Raw genomic sequence first — 23,472 nt, forward strand, 5'->3', positions numbered from 1 at the left:
CTGCCATTCATCTCAATGACCCCAAACACGCCAATCACTCTGATGAGCAAAGATTTGGGGTCGTTGAGATGAATGGCAGACATTTTCTAGTAATTATTATAGACCTCCTTGGTTTTGGACACAGCAATTATGTAGGCAGGGTTTGATATAGAGGCAGGCATGGGTGTAAAGGAGGGGTTAGATATGTTGATGATGGTGGTGGTGGTGGTAAAGTGGGCCGGGCCTCGCGCAGCTGAGTCCCATCTGAAGCACGGGTGCGCGCATTTAACATGATTGATCCGCTAATAGGACAGAAGAGCAGACGCACAACTTCAGCTTTAAATCTACCAACGGTTCCTATTTTCTCCTTTCTTTCCACTTCAACTCAAACGAGCTTGATGTGAGCGAGGGGGAAAAACTTCAAAAATCACCTCCTTTCCCTTCTGTCACCCTCACAGAGCACCTCTCACCTTTACTTTCGGATTGTGGCTTTAACTCACGGCTTCACTGGGCACAAACGACACGAGATTCTCTTCTGCAACTTTAACGCACACCAGGGACAAAATCACCGACAGGGAAACTGATTTTTTATTTTTCTGGCACAAAGAAGCGTTAAAGTTACACAATGAGTCTGAAGTCAGATTCAGAGACGAACACCAGTGTTTCATTAGAAGAGGAGGTAAGAGAAATAAACTCTTTTAGTAAACCTAAACTTCCATTTGGTGAAGTTCAAGCTTCTGCCAGCGGTGGAAACTCTTTTGGCATGTTTAAAACTCGTGTTTTAAGAGGCGTTCGGTTGTTTAAATGCATGTTTGTTGCGGGTTGAGGGAAAAGCGTTTGCTGAGGAGAAGTTTGAGAGGAATGCGGAGTCTGTTGATGATTAATCTTAAAGTTGGCATTGAAATATGAGACTCACCTGATGAGACACACACTCTCTTGTGTGACTGTGGATAAAGTTTAAAGCCAGATTTAACAAGCTAACACTCCAGTGGGTGTTAAAGTGTTTCTGCTCTTGTTTTTCTCCAGTCATTCTTATGGTTTCATTAAACACGCGCAAACACTGACGTACTGAACGTGAGTCCGCAAGAGATAACGTGTGTGTGTGTGTGTGTGTGTATATATATATATATATATATATATATATATATATATATATATATAATAAAAAAACGTATTTTTACTTTGTTGTTTTTAATTTAATTTTGATTAAATCTCATTTATGCTGGTACAGTGTAGTGTTTTTGGCGCTATATATATATATAGATATATATTTTTTTTGTATTTTTTTTTTTTAATGGAAATTATACATAAACGGATATTTGCGTTGATAAAGACATTGTTTTTAGTAAAAAATTATTAATCTGTAACTTGTCCTTTTTCGGTATCTGTTTCCAGTCTGTCATCTGCCTTCCAATGGAGGCATTTTTTTTATTTTATTTACATTTCCATTTTAATTTTTTTTTGCAACTTGTATTTGGCCTTTACATTAAAATGAGTGTTGCACCACTTTCAGTAAATTGAGTGAAATAAACAACTCAATTTCTATTGAAGCCTTATATGTGACCCTGAACCACAAAACCAGTCATAAGGGTCATTTTTTTTTTTTTTTTAAATTGAGATCTATACATCATCTGAAAGATGAATAAATAAGCTTTCCCTTGATTAGGCTTGTTAGGACAATATTTTGCCAAGATACAACAAGAAAATCTGGAATCCGAGGGTGCAAAAAAAAAAAAATCTAAATGGAGAAAATCACCTTTTTAAGTTGTCCAAATGAAGTCCTTAGCAATGCATATCCACAATGCATACAAAATATCTTCATGTAACATCTTAATATCCTAAAGATTTTGGCATAAAAGAGAAATTGATAATTTTGACCCATTGTTTGCTATCGCTACATATACAATATACCTGTTCGACTTCTGACTGGTTTTGTGATCCAGTGTCACACACATCCTGTATAGAATCTTATTTTTAAACTAGTTTCTACACTCTTGAGTATTTGGGCCCGGTCTCGTTGTCACCTCTGACCTCCTGTAGAGGCATTTCCTGCAGTTTAGTGTGTTTACTCAAGATGTTACAGTGCAAAACACTCCCTTTCAGAAAATATCAGACTTGAGCTTAATGTTAAAGTGAAGTTTGTGAGGATGGTTGCGTAAAGGCTCCTGTAGTCTAATCTGGACTCTCGTTCAGGGTTTGGCGTGGGAGTTGTGTCCTGTCATTGTTACTGGGCAGCGCTGGGTCAGTGCGTTTGGTGTGGCGTGTTCAGATTGTTCATTGTGTTCAAGCCTGAACCTGCAATAATTAGGACAGGGGTTTCCTCCCTCAGCCGTTCACGTCCCCCCCCTTCATATGTGCCCTTTGTTTCTGTCCTGCGTCATCTTTCTGACCGGCAACAAAATCAACTGTTTATTTTGCTTATTAAGTGGCACATTGTCCGTTATTTGTGTTTGTGGAGTGTGTTTATTCCTTTTTGATTAAATTCCTGTTGTTTATTTACCCTCTCAGCTGTTGGCAGCGCTTGAGCGCTGATGCTCATGTTTCAGGAACATTGAGGATAATCAAAGTTTATGCTGAGGGTTTTTAAACTGACATCAGCCTGAACTCTGAGAGCGCTCTCGCCTGCAGCCGTTCCTCCACTCGCTCCTCTGAGCCGGTCAGGAAATGATGGGTTTCCAGTGGCTGATGTATTGGTGGAAATGTGTAGAGAAATCTGAACCTTTGTTTTAGCACTTTAATGATCTGACACTGTTTTTAGGTTTTAGTGGTGGAACCATATACAGTATTTTATGTCCCATGGTGCTCAATCGGTGTACCAAAGAATACCACGTTACTATCATATGACATGTCCATAACATGATATTGTCATGGTGCTGGTCCAAAAAAAAAAAAAGTGTTTTTGATATTGTTAGTGCAGGATAAAATGGTGACTTTCTTCCTGAACATGTCTGGGTCATATAAATATTATTTTAACATTTTACCTTAATTATTAATATTAAAATTTAAAAATGGACGTTACTTTCTTTGCATTGTGACATTCATGATTTTACATAATTGATTGTTTGTTTTTTTTTACCCCTACACACGGTAAAAAAAGTTTAACTTGGTTACCTGATTGCCTTAAAATTGAGTTCATTTACATTAAAAATTTGAGTTGATACAATGAAAGTGATTGGTTTAATCAACAGAAACTCAATATTATTTTATCTGAACCACATTAATAATCTAAGTTAATGTGACAAAAGAAAATGTTATAACATCATGAGAATAATTTTTCAATGCAGGACAAATTACTGTGTCTGCACTGAGGATAATAGAAATTACCAATAATATTATTATTATTAATATAATAATATTATTATTATTATTATTATTATTATTATTATTATTATTATTATTATTTAATAAAAATATAATATTAAAGGACAAATTACTCACAATTCACACTGAGAATAGGAATTAAAAAAACACAGGAATTAGTTTTTGTATTGTTGCTGTTTTTATTTTTATTACCGTTATATTAAAGTTGTATTTGTAATCCATATTGAATGGATTTAAAGGATCTAGTTGAACTTTTTTTTTTAAAATTTTTTAAACTTTATTAAATTATTTTATTTATTTGTATTGTTGCTGTTATTTGTTACTAATATAATATAATCTAATATATAATATAATTGTTATAATATCGAATGATAGAAGGTACTTAAACAAACACGGGAATTATTTATTGCTGTAATTTTTGAATATAATATAATATAATATAATATAATATAATATAATATAATATAATATAATATAATATAATATAATATAATATAATATAATATAATATAATATATAGGAATTACTAAAAAAACAAAACAAAAAAAAAACATGGGAATTATTATTTTTTTTTTTTTGTATTGCTGTAGTTTTATATTATAATATATTATATTAGAGAATCCAAATAGAAAATGATAGGAATTACAAAACTTTTGTGGGGAAATTGTTTTGTCACAATGAAAAGAAGAGAAAACCCTTACAGGACGTTTTAGATTTAAACAATTAAAAAAAAAAAAATCTTAACTTTCTTTTGGTTCTGTGATAAAATGTGACCTGGACATGTTTTTGTGAGACTGACCCAAAAACCAGTGTCTTTCAGATTATGGCTGTTCACCTCTGTAGCGTTTGGAGAATGTGATGGGTCAGCCTGAACCAAAGTGCTCTCTCTCCCGTCTTTTCCGTAAAAGGTCATAGCACACTGTGTCCTTCCTCCAATCTTTCTCTTCTGCCCTGTAGATCTGTATAGAGTTGCTACATCTGTTTTTAAATGCTCGTTGAGTAACTCCAGAATCCGTGATACTTGGTCTTAACTTGTTGGATAAAATGTGTTCTAGGAATTCTGAGGTGGAGTTTGCTGTTCATACTTCAATGAATTTTCTTTATTTGACTGCCCTTTGCGCTCTCTTTGTTCACTGTAATATCATTTGATCCATCCTGTTGATTTGCCGAGTTAAATTAGATTTTCTACCTTCCACTCACATTGGAGCAATAATGCTGTCCGTGCCCTGCAGAAGTCTCTGCATCCATGCTTAGGGTCACACACACTTGATCACCACGCACACACTTCTGCTCACTAAACTAACACAATCTCATGATTTTGATCTGAACACATTCAGTCTCTGATAGCAAATTCTGCAGACAAACGGGGAGACTCTGACACAATAGGAAGGGAGAGAGACAATCAAAGGTAGTTTGAATTTTTTTGTCCTTTTCAGGTGCACATTTCTAAGTACAGCACTCATAGCTCAGAGGTCACGGCTTTTTTGGTGTCTGTCGGTCATTTTGTGCTGATGTCATTTAGGCATTTCCCTTTTCTAGGTACGAACGCTCTTTGTCAGCGGGCTGCCTGTTGACATCAAACCACGTGAGCTTTACCTGCTGTTCAGACCCTTCAAGGTAAGAGACGTCCGCCTGAGAGGAAAAAAAGCTGGAAGTTTTGTTTGGAAGTTCCTTTTTCTGGCTGTGATTTAAGAATTGTTTTCATTATTTGTCCTTTTATCAAACAGGGATATGAAGGATCTCTCATAAAACTGACCTCAAAACAGGTAAAGTTGAAACAATTATTGAGGTGGAAATGTGATATTATATTTGTTTAAAAGTATATACATGGATATATATATTATAGTATAATGGAATGTATAATGCAATGTAAGTCGCTTTGGATAAAATCGTCTGCCAAATGCATAAATGTAATAAATCTGACTGGGAAATGTAAAACAAAATCAAACATACATTTGAAATTGATATTTACATAAATTAATATATCCATCCCTCTATCTGTACCACATTCACATAAGCAAAAAACAATATGCTTTCTCGAAACAACTATTGATTTCACTTTATATTTTATCAGTGTAACTTATCTGCTAGTTGCAAAGCTTAATCATTAAACACCATTTTGACATTACACAAAAAAAAAGTTCCCTGTTGAATTTGTCAACTGTTACGGACTAACTGTACGCCACTACATGCACACTTGAGTACTACACTTTAACCGACTCGATTCAATGTTTTTTGGTTTATTCTGTCATGCGTCGTGATTATTTTAAAGGTTTTTTTTTTCTTTTTTTTTTTTCCCCAGATGTAAAATTCTCAGCTTCTCAGATTTTTATCAATTCTACTTTAAATATCACTTTAATAGTTTAAGAATGTCATTTCAAAAGTCCAGTCCATGTGGATGTAAACTATTCTCTGAAATGATATCAAAAGCAGCAGACTAGATATTGAAAATGTTTAAAAAAAATCAGTCAAAAACATGGTTGACAATGACCGTAACACAGCTGAACATTTTGCCTCAATTCAATGGCAGGCCTAATATATGAACCCAATATAGTTGATGGCAATTAATATACTCATTGACAATAGATCATTGGAGATCAAATAAGAAATTAAAGAGGATATTTACCATAATGTGTTCAAAATATCTGCTGCAGAAGAAAATGACATCGCATGATGCTTGTCGCATGATTTTGGGATAAACCTTTTTTTTTTTAAAGGGGGTGTTTGGTTTGTACGGAAGAGGATTAGGGCCAAGCAATAAAAAAAATAAAACATCTAGAGATTAAAGTTGTTAAATTTCAAGAAAGTCGAAATAAAATGAGAATGAACTCGTTAAATTACGAGAAACTCGTTAAATTACGAGAAACTCGTTAAATTTCAAGAAAGTCAAGAGAAAATGTTGAGAATAAACTCGTTAAATTTCAAGAAAGTCAAGAGAAAATGTTGAATAAACTCGTTAAATTTCAAGAAAGCCAAGATAAAATGTTGAGAATAAACTCGTTAAATTTCAAGAAAGTCAAAATAAAATGTTGAGAATGAACTCCTTAAATTATGAGAAACTCGTTAAATTTCAAGAAAGTCAAGATAAAATGTTGAGAATAAACTCGTTAAATTTCAAGAAAGTCAAAATAAAATGTTGAGAATGAAGTCCTTAAATTACGAGAAACTCGTTAAATTTCAAGAAAGTCAAGAGAAAATGTTGAGAATAAACTCGTTAAATTTCAAGAAAGTCAAAATAAAATGTTGAGAATGAAGTCCTTAAATTACGAGAAACTCGTTAAATTTCAAGAAAGTCAAGAGAAAATGTTGAGAATAAACTCGTTAAATTTCAAGAAAGTCAAAATAAAATGTTGAGAATGAAGTCCTTAAATTACGAGAAACTCGTTAAATTTCAAGAAAGTCAAGAGAAAATGTTGAGAATAAACTCGTTAAATTTCAAGAAAGTCGAGAGAAAATGTTGAGAATAAACTCGTTAAATTTCAAGAAAGTTGAAATAAAATGTTGAGAATGAAGTCCTTAAATTACGAGAAACTCGTTAAATTTCAAGAAAGTTAAGATAAAATGTTGAATAAACTCGTTAAATTACGAGAAACTCGTTAAATTTCAAGAAAGTCAAGAGAAAATGTTGAGAAACTCGTTAAATTTCAAGAAAGTCAAAATAAAATGTTGAGAATGAAGTCCTTAAATTACGAGAAACTCGTTAAATTTCAAGAGTCAAGATAAAATGTTGAGAATAAACTCGTTAAATTACGAGAAACTCGTTAAATTTCAAGAAAGTCAAGATAAAATGTTGAATAAACTCGTTAAATTTCAAGAAAGTCAAAATAAAATGTTGAGAAACTCGTTAAATTTCAAGAAAGTCAAAATAAAATGTTGAGAATGAAGTCCTTAAATTACGAGAAACTCGTTAAATTTCAAGAAAGTCAAGATAAAATGTTGAATAAACTCGTTAAATTTCAAGAAAGTCAAAATAAAATGTTGAGAATGAAGTCCTTAAATTACGAGAAACTCGTTAAATTTCAAGAAAGTCAAAATAAAATGTTGAGAATGAAGTCCTTAAATTACGAGAAACTCGTTAAATTTCAAGAAAGTCAAGATAAAATGTTGAATAAACTCGTTAAATTTCAAGAAAGTCAAAATAAAATGTTGAGAATGAAGTCCTTAAATTACGAGAAACTCGTTAAATTTCAAGAAAGTCAAGAGAAAATGTTGAGAATAAACTCGTTAAATTTCAAGAAAGTCGAGAGAAAATGTTGAGAATAAACTCGTTAAATTTCAAGAAAGTTGAAATAAAATGTTGAGAATGAAGTCCTTAAATTACGAGAAACTCGTTAAATTTCAAGAAAGTCAAGAGAAAATGTTGAGAATAAACTCGTTAAATTTCAAGAAAGTCGAGAGAAAATGTTGAGAATAAATTCGTTAAATTTCAAGAAAGTTGAAATAAAATGTTGAGAATGAACTCCTTAAATTACGAGAAACTCGTTAAATTTCAAGAAAGTCTAGATAAAATGTTGAAGAGAATTTATACGATCTAAATACCTTTAGAAAAATAGTTTAAATGCAATTCTTTCAAATAAACACTTTTTTTATTTTTTTTTTTTTATTAATGTCCACAAAAATTGTCAACTGTTAACCTACAGAAGAGGATTAGGGCCAAGCAATAATAAAAAAATAAAACCATCTCGAGATTAAAGTTGTTAAATTTCAAGAAAAAAGTAGAAATAAAATGTTGAGAATAAAGTCATTAGATTATGAGAACAAATTCGTTAAATTACGAGAAAGTCGTTTAGATTGAGAACAAATTTATTAAATTAAGAATTTGTTCTCATAATTTATGACTTTATTCTCAACATTTTATTTCTACTTTTTTCTTGAAATTTAACAACTTTAATCTCGAGATGGTTTTTTTTTTTTTTTATTATTGCTTGGCCCTAATCCTCTTCTGTAGGTTTGTAACATAGTTGACAGAATTTGTGGACATTAATAAAAAAAAATTAAAAAAGTTTATTTGAAAGAATTGCATTTAAACGCAATCTATTTTTCTAAGGTATTTAGATCGTAGAAATTTAATATAGATAATTTTGACTTTTATGGATATTGATCTCAAGACCCACTCACTTCAAAAAGCTGACATTGGGGAAAAAAAAAATAATTTAAGCAAAATAGGCATTTTTATGGAAGCTTGATAAGTTGCAATTCTGACTTTCTCGCAATTGGGAGTTATAAAGTCAGAATTGCATTAAAACAAGCAATTGCAAGTTATAAAGAAAAAGTCAGAATTTGGAGTTTAAAGTCAGAATTGAGATATAAACGTGCAATTCTGAGGAAAAAAATGTCAGTCTTTTCCCCTCATAATTGTACATTATAACACAAAATTCTGACTTTATCTCGCAATTCTGAGTCAATTACCTTTTTTATTTCATGGTGGAAACAAGCTTCAATACAATTTCAAGCAAACTAAAAAAAAAAACAGGGTGCGTAAAAATATTGGTGTGAGATTACAGTATGCTTTCTCTTAATGGATAAAATGTTTCTGAAGAAAATTGTTAAAGAATTTCTCATCAATGGACATGAAATGTACCCAAAATTTGTATGCATGTCAGTTTTTAAATTATGTGATTTAGGAGAGACTGCTTAATTCTCATGAGAAATCTTGGTCCTAAATTTAATTCCCATTACAATTATAAAACTATATTTTTTTTTTTGAAATGCAGTGGTGAAATGCAGTATAACAATAACATTTAATGAGATTTGTTTTCTACTTCATTTGTGTTGAATGCAAAACTAATTTTCTCTCTCCCTCTGTCCGTGCATCTGTCCATCTGATGGGTTTCTTTCCATTCTCTAGCCGGTGGGATTTGTCACGTTTGACAGCCGGTCTGGGGCTGAAGCGGCCAAGAATGCGTTGAATGTAAGTAACCGTTGGTCCGTCAGTAAGCTGAAGCGATGGCAACTTTTAATTATTTATTAGGCTCTGTGCTTTACGTCCTCCAAACTTTGCTCTTAAAAGTCTGATTTAGATGCTGCTCTCCTCTATGGGGGGGGAAGTTTCACTTGTTGGTCGTGTTGGTCCCTAAGAAAAGTTCCATGACATCATGCGTTTCAGGCTGGATGTAGAATCCTCTGGGAATCGGTGCACTTGTGCTGCAGAGGGAAACCTGATGTTCTGTTATATGGACATGTTAACTGATTTGTGAAAACTAATTGAGGTGTAATTAGGCTGTATTCAGTCAACTCTAATCTCATCTGTTCTCAGGGCATCCGCTTTGACCCAGAGAGTCCTCAAACGCTGCGTCTGGAGTTTGCTAAAGCCAACACTAAGATGGCGAAGAGTAAACTGATGGCCACGCCAAACCCTTCCAACCTGCACCCGGCTCTAGGTGCGCACTTCATCGCTCGAGACCCATGTGAGTAAACCACAGTGCTTACGCCCGGCTCTCAGCAGAACATGGCTTTGATTCACCCATTTGGAATAAGTCACTAGCAAATGTCTGAGATTCAGATGTATGCTATTATTAGTCCCTTTGTTAGCTTGTTTGATTTGCTGCACAAGAAACCTTTTTATCTAATAGAAAGTTCAAAAGAACAGCATTTATTTGAATTGGAAATCTTTTGTAACATTATAAATGTCTTTACTGTCACTATTGATCAATTTAATGTGTCCTTGCTGAATAAAAACGGTTATTTCTTTCAAATATTTTTGTTGAATGGTGCTGTAATGTGTCTTCAGTGATTCAGCTCCCTGGCGTCTGGTTTGGTATGTGACTCTTAGATGTGTGTGATTCTGTAGATGACCTGACGGGGGCAGCACTGATCCCTGCGTCTCCTGAGGCATGGGCTCCGTATCCCCTCTACACCACTGAACTGACCCCAGGCCTGCCTCACGCTGCCTTCACCTATCCCGCGGCTGCTGCTGCCGCTGCCGCCCTGCACGCCCAGGTGAGGGACCAGCCGGTGTGTTCCCCCTTTTCTTTCACTCTATCACTGCGTCTCTCTGCTTTCCAGTGTTTTTCTGTCCAATGTGACTCTGCCGACGCTTGTTGAAAATTACTTTTATTAGCTTGCTGCAAATCATTGTGGAACTGAATCCCTTTTTGCGTTTTTGAAATTCAAAGCACAATGTAATGTTTTTCTTCTTTTTGTTTGTACTTCTAAATATGAAGTTAGTGACTACACAAGTATTGATATATCAACATAAATTGTGAGAACTTCTACAGATCTGGGGCCGTATTCACAAAACATCTTAAGGCTTAAAAGTAGCTCCTAACTCTCAGATTTAGGAGAAACTCTTAAAATAATGGGCGTGTCAGTCCTCATTTTAGGACTCCTAAATTTTTTTTCCTCAGAGTATTTCACAAAGCATTTTAGCGTTAAAACTAGCTCCTAAGTCTGTGAAACAGTAGGCGTATTCAAGAGGACTCCTAAGTCACTAAGACCAAATCACAAACAATCCTAATCCACTTAAAGACACGGAACACCATTGAGGCAATAGCGATAAAGCTGGGTGCTGAACTTTTTCTTCATAAATGCAATACATTTTGATTTATGGAAAACAATAAAATGCCAAAAATCTTCAATAAATATATAAATGTACTATTACCTGTGGCAGTTGTTTTCACAGGTTCACACTTACAAATGAACTAATTTATAATATATAATATAATATAATATAGCGTATTTGGCGTGCCATCCAAGGGGATCGAGGGCTCAGATCTTGGAATTTGTTTGGAATTTTATTTTGCCCAAACTCTGAGCTTGGAATTGATTTAGCCCAAACCCAGAGTTTGCCTCATATCTCAGCCGAGAGTGAGGCGCGGGTTGGCGGAGGGATGCAGAAAACTGTTGCGGTAAGGCGAGTCGGCTCTCGTCTGTATATGTATATGTATATATACCTCCACTCGAGCTGATTAGATAGACCGTTTGAACGTGCTCAAACTTTCAAGCATCATTTTGTCACTTGAATTTTGCAATCTCTCGAGACTCAGACATGTAAGGTGGACAATTAACTGAACATATACTAGTTTAATTTGTGACACTTGGCATACATCTTAAAATGAAGAGTTTATTTGCAAAAACGGATAACTCCATTTTTATGAATTCTCACAAATCATGTTTGTTTTTTGTTTTTTTGGTGCATTCCAAGTTATAACAATCAAACTGCAGTTGGGCTGTTTTGATTAAGTAATGATAACTCTAAAAAATACAGGTAAATAAAAAAATTAAAATTCATTGTAAGTATGTTTTTTTTATTTTTTTATTTTTTATTTATATATATAATGTAAATTATATATGTGAATATATGTATAAATGTATGTATATGTTTGTTTTTTAGCAAAAGCAGATAACTCCAACAGTCATTTTTTTTTGGCAAAAGCAGATAACTCCACATTTCATGTTTCATAGTTAAACAAAACCCAAGTAATTGCATTTAAAACACTCTCAAACACACATGTGCACACACACCAACCCACGCACGCACACACGCTCTCTCTTTCAAACACACACACACACACACACACACTCACAGATCGGCACAAGTACACACACACGCACGTGCGCGCGCACACACACATACACAAGCAAAAGGACAACCAATTTTTCAGCATGTAAGTCGTGTATGGTGTACAAGGACTTACAGGAGTCGAAATCATAAATCCTCGATCACTTTTAGTGAGCTTTGATAAAACTTCCCTCAGCTAGCGCGTCTTTTTGAAGTGACTAAAAGCCTTGTCACCTGACCTGAATACGGCGCGCTGATTCGCTAAAACGGACTTATCGGTTTCTGTCTGTACACAAACAAGGGCGCTTGTCGGCTTCTGCTGTAAAACGTGAACTTGCGATGCCTGAAAGTGGGCAAAACCGGCTCTTCTGACAAAATGGATTTAGGGTACAGAACGTGCTATATATGGAGAATAATGCACAGCACTTAGTTCATTTTTTTTTTTTTAAATGGCGTTTATTGTTTTTTGCAAATGAACTCTTCAAATCTTTATTTGAATATGGCAACATTATATCTCGTTCTACAATATCCCTATGATTAAATCGCTGACAGAGACTTCTCCCCCATTAGCCAATCACTGTTGGCATAGTTAGTATGTGTTGACATCATCCATAGCAACGAGGTCAGCCCCGCCCTTACTCTTAGCTTAAGACTTTTCTCTATTCCTTAGTAAAAGTTTGTCTCAGCAGATTTGTGAATGGGTTTTAAGAAAACTCTTAGCTAAGAACTTTTACTGCTATTTAGGAGAACTTAGTGGTAAGATAAAATGTTTTGTGAATACGGCCCCAGTTCTCTTTGTGTAAAGGATTGTGGGTAAAGGTCAAGGGTGTACCAATTCAAATTTTGCGTACTACTGTCTTTTGAATTGGAATATCTGGATCTTTGAATCTGAATCTTTGCATCGGAATATCGGGATCTTTTGAATCAGGATCTTTTGAAGGGCGTAACATTTAAATTTTGCGTACTACAATCTTTGAATCGGAATATCGGGATCTTTGAATTGGAATATCGAGATCTTTAAATTTGAATATCAGGATCTTTGAATCGGGATCTTTTGAAGGGCGTACGCAAAATTTAAATTGGTACTACAATCCTTGAATCGGGATCCTTGAATCGGGATCCTTGAATCGGGATCCTTGAATCGGGATCCTTGAATCGGGATCCTTGAATCGGGATCCTTGAATCGGGATCCTTGAATCGGGATCCTTGAATCGGGATCCTTGAATCGGGATCCTTGAATCGGGATCCTTGAAGGGCGTACCAATTTAAATTTTGCATACTACGATCTTTGAATCAGGATCTTTGAAGGCTGTAACGATTTAAATTTTACGTACTATTTTTGAATCGGAATATCGGGATCCTTTGAATCAGGATCCTTTTGAAGGGTGTACCAATTTATATTTTCCATACTACAACCTTTGAATTGGCATCTTTTGAATCAGGATCAAGTGCATTGCATTTGGGAAGTGCTATTCCACACCACCAACAGCTGTTGTACAGTATACTGCATTTTGTCAAACGCATTTCATCCAGCTATGCATACTGTATACTGCAGCAATGGTAAGGGTAGCATGCACTTCAAAACGTTAGCCACCTTTTCACTGGAGTGTAGTTCAGTCTGCTAACCCTTCCCGTAATGCCCCTGACTCATGCTCTGGTGGAAACGGACCACTCTAAGGTCAGAGGTCCACTCTGAACATGACAAGTCTGATTACCCAGAATCCCTCAGAACAACATTCCTTGGCCTGCTAGCGTTGCTAAGAGATCACATCAGAGAAAAGCTGTTTTTAATTGCATCTCAGGTTGGATTATGACTTGAGTGAATCTGTGCCCAGAGAGGTGCCGATTAAAGTTTAGCCAAAGAACAGTGTGCGAGAATGTTTTTATGATTCATTTAAAAGCAGCACATGTGAAAATTCTCCCCGACAAACACTTTACCTTTAACTGCTCTTGTTCACACGTTTTACACCGGTAAAAATGAATATTAAAGTGTTTTATGCTCCTCAGGGATTGTCCCTCTTTGTTGTAAATCTAGCGTTGTTCACTTGTATCTTTTAATGTAATGATTGTTTTTGAAGACTGTTTGACAGATCAAGTTTATTGATTGGATGGCTAGACTTTGTGGTTGTCATGGCAACAACCCAGTGAGAAATAAAGGTCATGGATGAAGAGGTTTACTTGAAGTCTCTTAAGCTGTACTGTATGTATGCAGGTTTCTCAAACCGTAAATTGAGCTTGTTTGCAAGTTTAACTGTCTGATTTTGTTTAAGATCTGATCCCAACCAAATGTTTTCCAGTGGTGTTTGGCTAAGGCTGTGGGTGTAGTATGTTTGGTTAGGATCTCAAAGGGGTTGTAAAAGGTTTCATCCTGAGTGAGAAAGAGAGCGAATGTGCTAATGGATCCACGCACTTCAGGGCCTTCAGAGAGTTTAATTATCATTTTGTGTTTTCCGAATAAAAAAAAATTGTTTTGCACACTGGTTAGTTATTATTTTTTTTTTTGGGGGGGGGGGGGGGTATTTTTAGTTAGTTTGATCTGTTACATTTTGTTTAAATTGGTAAAAATGGCCTAATATAATATATAATATAATATACATAACCAACTAACATATTTCATTTGGTAATTTTGTCATTTTAAATAACTAAAAAAAAAAAAAGACAAAAAATAAATGACCAAAGAATAAAAATGTGTATGTGTGTGTGTGTGTGTGTGTGTATATATATATATTATATTATATTATATTATATTATATTATATTATATTATATTATATTATATTATATTATATTATATTATATTATATTATATTATATTATATTATATTATACAACTAACATATTTCATTTGGTAATTTTATCATTTTTAAATAACTAAAAAAAATAAATAAATAAATAAATAAATAAATAAATAAATAAATGACCAAAGAATAAAAATGTATATATGTGTATATATGTGTATATATTATATTATATTATATTATATATTATATTATATATTATATTATATATTATATTATATATTATATTATATTATATTATATTATATTATATTATATTATATTATATTATATTATATTATATTATATTATATTATATTATCCTGCATTATTTCGCTCAAGAAAAACGGAAATGGAATTCTTTTGGCATGTTTGCGTATAGTCGAGATGACGCAATTGTAAGTCTGCAGTTAAACTGCTGGAAGAAAAGAGCACTTGGCTTTCTCTTCCTCTACCCTGCTCCAGACCTTTCCGACGCACACCTGCCGGAGAGAGATTACAGCTCCATTTGTGTGCTGCTGGTCAGCTGTGGGTTCAAACCGCCTGACGCCTAATAAAGAATGTGGGAAGTTCAGAATATGTCGACGTAGGGCTGAAACGGACGTGCCAGGCTGATTGTTGTCGTTCTCTTGCCCTTGGCTGGGGAAGTGGGTGTTTTGGCGTGGTTTGGGAAGGCAGGACGGGAAAGGAGTTAATGTCATCTTGCTGAATGATGTTCATAGATGCACTGATAAGAGTTTCCTGCTCAGTCAGGGAGTTTGTTTGCATCAGTTCATTAGCTCAGCTCGTCTATGGAGCATGTTGTAGAAACTGCTCTATTTTAGCAGTTTTTTTTTCCCCCTCTACAGTTTGAAGACTTTATGGTTTTGAGACATTGCTTACAAAAAATAAAATGGTTTAAATGGTTCGTCAATGGAAGTTAAACTTCAATTATCAAATATAGGTTATAGTTATGTTTAAAGGTCAAGTATATTTTAAGTTACTACACTTACACATTCTTTAAACTTAAGTTTTATTTAATATTTTGTTATAAATTACAATTTAAAGTCGAAGTTCGTTAATAATCATTAACGACAACAATACCTAAAGTTTTCACTTAAAATATTAAGTGTTAATTTTAGTTTTGTTAAACTTGTTTAGTTATATAATTAAAGAATTTTAAACTTGATCATTTTATAAAAACATTATATAAAACTACATAACTTAATACACTTATACATTATGGGAGGCCGTTTCAGCATAAAAACGTTCCAGCATTACTCGTCGTAATTATATTTTTACTAGTAACAATTAAATTAAAGAGCTCTATAATTTAATTTGTACTAGTAACAATTACAATTATAGAGCTCTATAATTCAATTTTTACTAGTAACAATTATGATTGTAGAGCTCTCTAATTGAATTATAGAGCTCTGCAATTGTATTACTAGTAACAACTGAATTGTAGAGCTCTATAATTCAGTTTTTACTAGTAACAATTCCCATTAGAGAGCTCTACAATTCATTTATTACTAGTAATAATCCAATTGCAGAGCTCGTAACAATTGAATTAGAGAGCTCTCTAGTGGAATTGTTACTAGTAAAAACTGAATTAGAGAGCTCTTTAATTCAATTCTTACTAGTAACAATTCTAATTACAGAGCTCTATAATTGTATTATTACTAGTAAAAACTCCTATTCATGAGATGCAAAACAGATTGCAGATTTCCCGCCTACAAAGGTGCGTTTCAAAATAAAAGCCCTGTAGCGTGGTTCTGAAGTATCCTGAAATATTTTACAGACTTAGGTAACATATTAATCATGTTCACATTAAAGCAAAATTAAGATGATGCCTGAGATGAAAGCCTATATTTAGTCGTTATATTCATTCACCTTTGTATATTGGTAAAGCTAAGAGCCAAGAACACTCCATATCACTGGACATAATATAGGGTGAAATGCCCTATATTTAGTATTGTTATGCAATAATAGAATGATTATCGCGGATATCTAATACAAAATAAACACCTCTAGTTGATTATCAATTTGTGTTAATAATAGGCGATTTGGCGCTGGGATGTGTTGTTTTTGAAATTATGTTGTTGAGTGCTCGTTGTCACTGTTATCAGAGGCGCGTGCAACAGGGTTCACAGCGCTCGTGCACACGGATTAGCAGTTCAATCTATCGCTGTTGCGGAGACTCTCTATTCGATACGTTGAAATCACAAAAAACAAAATACATATAAACGTATCCCTGCTCTTGATATACAATCACTGATGAAAATCTTTGGTTTTAATGAGAAATTTTTTTTTACACATGGTTGGATTAGAACCGGGAACCTCGTGCACCCTAAACGGAGAAACTGCCACTAGCCCATCAGGACATTCAATTATTAAATGCGGATCGTCGTATTTATTAACTAATGTACATACTCTCGAGACTAACGATATTGTATTATAGCAGATGTAGGAAAACTATAATATTTGAACACATTTATAATTTTAATATCATATTATTATTGTAATAATAATACAACATACACCCACCCATACACATTCTTGTCCCACCCACTTTGTAAAACAAAGTTACGCCACTGACCCCAGTTGAATATGCATAAGGCACGATTAGCATAATGATATGTCGCCGAATACAGAGCTCTGTAATGCAATTGTTACTAGTAAGATTGCAATTACAGAGCTCTCTAATTCTAATTGTTACTAGTAAGAACTGAATTATAGAGCTCTGTAACTTAATTCTTACTAGTAACAATTCAATTAGAGAGCTCTGTAATTCAATTATAGAGCTCTCTAATTCAATTGTTACTAGTAACAATTGAATTAGAGAGCTCTATAATTTAATTATTACTAGTAAGAATTGCAATTAGAGAGCTCTACAATTGAAATCTTACTAGTAACAATTTGATTATAGAGCTCTATAATTCAATTATAGAGCTCTGCAATTACACATATCTTTAATGTGTATTTTTACTAGTAATAAATCAATTAGAGAGCTCTGTAATTAAATTGTTACTAGTAAGAATTCAATTAGAGAGCTCTATAATTAAAAATGAATGGAAGTCAATGGAGACATATGACTAGTAATAAATTAATTGTAGAGCTCTCTAATTGTAATTGTTACTAGTAATAATTCAATTAGAGAGCTCTATAATCATAATTGTTACTAGTAAGAATTCAATTATAGAGCTCTTTAGTTTAATTGTTACTAGTAAAAATATAATTACGACGAGTAACGCTGGAACGTTTTAATGCTGAAACGGCCTTCCATATATACATTCTTTAGACTTGTGTAAAACCCAACACTATTTTTGATCATGTTAATTTAAATTTATAAGGCATTATTTATGCACCAGTGTATATACACATACATGCACATAGTTTAAATTCTTTATATAACTATCATAATGACTACACTTGGATTCTTTACAATTTGACAAATTAAGTGTATAAAGTGTACACTATATTAATGCAACTATGCACATATACACAGTTTAAATCCTGTAATGACAATCTTAATCTGTAATGAACCACAAATTGACTATATGCACGGTTACTTACTGGTTTTCGTTAAGCCAGATCGGGCATTTCCGGTGAACTGTTAGTGTACAGCGGGTACAGAATGACAGCTGACACAAAACCATCAATGGTTGACTTTTCAATGTTGTATTTATATTTCAGTGCAGTTATCACACTCGCCTTATTTGCCAATTAACCAGTTTAATTGATTGCAATAAAAACAAAACTATTGGGAATGTTTCTGTAAATACACGCACACGTTTTCCAGCACTTCAAATGTTTTTAATGTCATGACCACAAAAACTATGTTCATCCTACTGAGATTGTTCCTAATTGTAAAACCAAACGTTTCAAGATGTAGGAAATCCAACATTTGATAAACGCTTATTAAAAAAATCCCCAAAAATGAAATTGTCAGTTATTACTCACCCTCATGCCGTTCCACACCCGTAAGACCTTCGTTCATCTTCAGAACACAAACTAAGATATTTTTGATAATCTTTTTTTTTTTTTTTTTTTTTTTTTTTTTTTTTTTTGTCCCTTCATTGAAAGCAACAAAACTACCACATTCAAGGTCCAGAAAAGTAGTAAAAACATTGTTAAAATAGTCAACATGACTACAGTGGTTCAACCTTAATGTTATGAAGCGACGAGAAAACAAAATTAATGAATTTATTCAACAAATTCGTCTCTTGTCATTGTGCTACACTATTTTCGTTGCAGCTTCCAGGTTCTACGTCAGAATGCCGGCTCTGTATTGGCCGACGCCTGTTCACGTGAGCGGCACGACACATGCGTGTGATGCTGACGCAGGAGCCAGCCAATAATGAGCTGGTGTTCAGACATAAACACGGAAACAGCACTACACAAACTGCTTAATAGACTGATAGGGATAAGGAAAAAATTGTGCGCAAAAAAAAAAAAATTAAAAAATCTTTATTTCAACAAAGTATTATCGTCGCTTCATAATGTTAAGGTTGAACCACTGTAGTGGAGTTGACTATTTAAACAATGTTTTTACTATTCTGGACATTGAATCTGGTAATTTCGATGCTTTCAATGGAGGATTTAAAAAAAAAAAAAAAAAAAATCACATATATAAAAAACATACATTGGATTTCAACAAAATATCGTAATTTTGTGTTCCAAAGATGAAGTTCTTACGGGTGTGGAACTACATGAGGGTGAGTAATAAATTACAATTTTCATTTTTGGATGAACTAACCCTTTAATTACCATTATAACCATCAGATGGCAGCAGAGGACCATTTATTGGCGTATATTAGTCATTTCCTGTAATAGTTTTTCATTCGGTTTCGCTTTTGAATAAATATTAAACATTATAAAATCACCAAGTTTAAAAATACATTTTGTCAAGGTGAAGTATGAAGCACTCACAATCTCATGAAAAACAATAACTTTTCTTGCAAATGAATTGCACGCAAGCATCGCACACTTTATAATCACTGAAGCAGTCAATCAGTGCAGCGCAAGATCAATGATTTTGGCACAATTGTGAAAACTCTAATTTTATTCAATGAATCTAAAGTGCACATCTTTCATTTACAGTGTTTTTTGTTTTGTTTTTTTTCCCCACGCGTAAGTGAAATTTTGCCGAGGAGAAACGTCTGTCTTCTATAGTTTGAATAACTAAATTAACGCTAGGCCTGACTATTTAAATGACTATATTCTGATTATAAACTAAGTATTAAACCATTCAGGCTGTTAAAGCTACCTCAGGACATTGAAGATACCGACACACCAACAAGTGACATTTCACGGGAAGTTTTCAAGCTGGCTTTCCGTCCATTGAGGCTTCTTTCCTGTAATGGGGGAAAAAAATATTGTTGTGGAGAAGAAACATTTGCAATAATATCAATGATCTCATTGTATTTTTTTTTTGCCTGTAGATGCGCTGGTACCCGTCCCCCTCTGAAAGTTCTCAACCGGGGTGGAAGTCACGCCAGTTCTGTTAAATAATCGGTGAGTATCTGTCACTTTACCACCTCATATGGGCACTTCTCTTGATAACTGTAAGCTGATGCTCTGTTCTCGTCTCCACAGAAGATGCCATCCCATACCAGATGTTTAGTTTTTATTTCTCCCTCCTGTTTGAATGAAGAACAACTGGGCTCAGCATTTAATTTAATCAGGTTTATTTAATGGACAATCTAAGCATGAAGGATTTTTTCCTGGAGGAAGTCTTCTCTAACGAGATGCTGAGGACTCTGACGAACCTCACGGTACTGTCTCCATTTCAACAGCTGCGCTTGATCCAATCACGCGCAGGCATTCAACATGTCTAGCTGCTCCTGTAGAGGTTTGTTTTTTTGGGGGGTGGGATCGTCTTTCTGCATGCGATAAAACACGAGTCTTTTAGAATGCAAACCTTTTCGTCTGTTCGTTTGCGCTCGTGTTTCCAAGTCCCAGCTAACCCTAACTGTTTTCAGCTTCTTTGTTCTTGCGGTTTTCTTGCATTGTGAAAGGTGGAGGTCTGATGTAGATTTTTGCAATCCAGGCTCTGTGTACTTTTGTTTCCTATTTTAAAGAACTGACGACATGTATGCACTGGGTGTTTGTTTCTGTTTGTGATCCTGACGCGACCCAAGCGGATTCGTTCAAGTTCTCGCCTCTTCTGAACCTTCGCTGCATCTTCCTCTGCCCTGAATTCACCAAACCTCCGCTATCTGTGTCTGCTTGGAGAATATCTGAACAAAAAAAAAAGAAATGTACAAGTATTTTTGTACACTTGTGTAATAATGAATATTTATGCATATTTTTGTTTTGTGCAATTAAATAAGTATATATGTATGAGCAGTTTAGTGTTCCCTTGTGTTATTTTTGGTGTTTTCATTTGTTGTTAATTCTGTCTATAACTTGTTTGAAGTAAGTGCAATTGTTTTTTTTTTTTGCTCTGTTACATACTGAAGTTTCCTGTGGCAGTACTGAGTTTAAACGGGCTGCCAACATGAGATTGCTGTATTATAATATATAAAAAAAAAAATTAAAAATGCTGATTTTTTTTCTTTATTTCAGAATGTGAAACTGGAGAATAAAAGGAAATCTGAGGATCTTGTGTTCCGAGTGGGTTCTTCTAATCCAGTTTTGAGTTAATCCACATTATTCCTGACAAGCCTACAGCGTTTTGAATTATGGGTGGCACTTCTGGTTTGTGGATCTTCCATTCAAAAAGACTGAAATTTAATCATTTAAAATCATAAGGTTATCCATCATGAGAATAACGTAATGCTTGGTATTTTAAAGTCCCCCTGTATTCAAAATTAAAATTTTTAGCTTTTAGCATGAATATGTTGGCATTAAGATTCTGAATATAAGGTACTGTGTTCCAAAACAATAACAAAATTTGCGTTTAGATGATAGCATTCCAAACTTAGTGATCCATTTTAGCGGAAGTGAGACTGATTTTCATCACCTCGCACTTCAGATTCTAGAGCGCATTTGATTGGACAGAAGATCTGACACGAAGCTGAAGTTCCGCCCCTCCACTATAAACAGGCGCTTAAGTTGTGGCTGAAATCATTCATTCTCATGAATTCTCAGAAAATGCTGTATTTTAAAGTGATAGAGGGCATAGGAGCAGAAACGGTTAGAAATTAGAAAGGAGTTTAACGGTTCTGGCCAAGATGTGGTATAAACAATGCTATTGGCTATTTTTAAAAAGGGGCGGGGCTGTGCGATATGTCCCACCATGTCTTCCTTTTTCAGTTGAAATTACGTCAACACATTGAATAATGCTGCGCGTTCCAAGGCAACTAACCCTTTGAAAAGACCAGCCCCCCTTAGTTACTGTTGCTTTGTCCGACAAGCCATGACGCTGTCATGCCACACAGAGTGAAAAATACATCGCGGAGCAAAGAGGACAATGACAACACGTCGACAGACGAGACAAAGCAGGTTAAGTCCCAGCTTTCAAATTGTGTAATTTTAAGAAATTAAAACAAAAAAACGTTTTGTGGCTCTTTAATGTGTCGTGACAGATCGCTGTAGCGCCTCAGCTCAAGCGGCTCGTGAATCGATCTCTTCTTACTAGTTAATTTATAGCATCAAATAAACATGAATGAACATCAGAAGGAATGTTGTTTAAAACGTGGAAAGATGTCAGTACACACCATTTTTGAAGTAGAAGTCCACCGCGGTTAATCTAACGCCTTACTGCTGTGTCGGACAAAATGGCAGATTCGGCGTTCTGATTGGTTAGATCGCTTGTCAATCAAACTCCCGGCGAAGGGTCAATTCAGGCCTTTAATGTGACGTTATAACAAAAAATATCTATGGCAAGAGCTTTTTCGCTGTATTGTTTTCCTCATGATGTTACCTTTGCAAAAGTATAACATATACTGCACATATGTGGTCTGTTTTATCAATTTAATTTAAATATCCCATTAATAATTAACTGGAAAATCTCGATTTTCTCCACAAAGCGTCTTTCCAGGTTTGTTTTCACGGGTAAATACAACTGATTATCGATCAAAATGGCGGAAATTACTATGAAATAGTACCACGCAATGCTGAAGTTAATGAACGTTTTTGACTAAGGCAACGTTACATAATACAGATATAGGCATATATTACTGTGGAAAGAATCGCGCTTATTACCTTGTTGATGCTTTTACACGTCTTTTTATAATGTCCGATGGTTGAACTGTGAGTAGAATAATGTCATCTCACTGTACCTAGTTTTAAAAAAGCGTATTATTGCGTTCATATTGCGAGCCTTTCACTGACTGTTTACAGCTTAACGGAAGTTACACCCATAATTCGCGCAAAGCGTCATTGGGCGCAGGATATCGTTTCCTTGTATGGGTCTTTCTGTAAACTCATGCTATCTGCAGCAGTAATATGAGGGGTATAGGTTATTTTAGTGTGCGTATCTGGTCTTTCTCTTTACATGTTTTGCCTTTTAAGGCATCAGAGCATAGCCAGCTGAAGAACAGAGCTTCGTCTATTCACAACACAACTGCAGCTCTGGCCTGTGAAAAGCTGGTGTTTATTTGAACAGCGCTAGTGTTGTCAAACTATGTCCGAAAGTCTAATGAAAGACTATCACTGGGTAATTCGATTTATTTGAATGGTGCTTTCAGAATACATCCAAATCAGCTTTACAAAAGTAGTGCCTTAACTCAGAAGTGAGCGAGCGGAGGCGAATGGCAAAGCAAAACCAGCAGACAAGGAAGAAACCAAGACTCCTCGCATGGCATCTATGCATCTGGCACATATTTAAAGACCCCAAGAAATCAGAACTTGTGGCTTATACGCTCAATATTAACTGGATTTTAAAAACATTCATTAAAAAATAATTTCAATTTATACCAACAAACTTGTTTTTTTTATGGGTTAAGTGAAGTAAAAAAAAAAACTGCTC

General features: G+C 34.4%; 1 protein-coding gene across 4 annotated transcripts; it reads left to right on the forward strand.

The window, feature by feature from the left end:
- The first annotated feature begins 385 nt into the window (after positions 1–385).
- rbpms2a (RNA binding protein, mRNA processing factor 2a) lies at positions 386–21,160 on the forward strand. 4 transcript variants are annotated; one of them, XM_067380681.1, is made up of 8 exons: positions 386–658; positions 4,840–4,917; positions 5,028–5,066; positions 9,149–9,211; positions 9,557–9,707; positions 10,091–10,254; positions 20,000–20,072; positions 20,154–21,160. In XM_067380681.1, the coding sequence occupies exons 1-7, from the start codon at positions 605–607 to the stop codon at positions 20,063–20,065; spliced, it is 615 nt and encodes a 204-aa protein (XP_067236782.1). In that variant the 5' UTR covers positions 386–604; the 3' UTR covers positions 20,066–20,072; positions 20,154–21,160. The 4 variants fall into 4 exon arrangements, with proteins under 4 accessions (XP_067236782.1, XP_067236783.1, XP_067236784.1 ...); XM_067380682.1 differs by having other exon boundaries at positions 20,157–21,160; XM_067380683.1 differs by having other exon boundaries at positions 10,091–10,239.
- The last annotated feature ends 2,312 nt before the right edge of the window (positions 21,161–23,472 follow it).

This window comes from Chanodichthys erythropterus, chromosome 24 (genome assembly GCF_024489055.1).
Source record: "Chanodichthys erythropterus isolate Z2021 chromosome 24, ASM2448905v1, whole genome shotgun sequence".
Taxonomy (NCBI): domain Eukaryota; kingdom Metazoa; phylum Chordata; class Actinopteri; order Cypriniformes; family Xenocyprididae; genus Chanodichthys; species Chanodichthys erythropterus.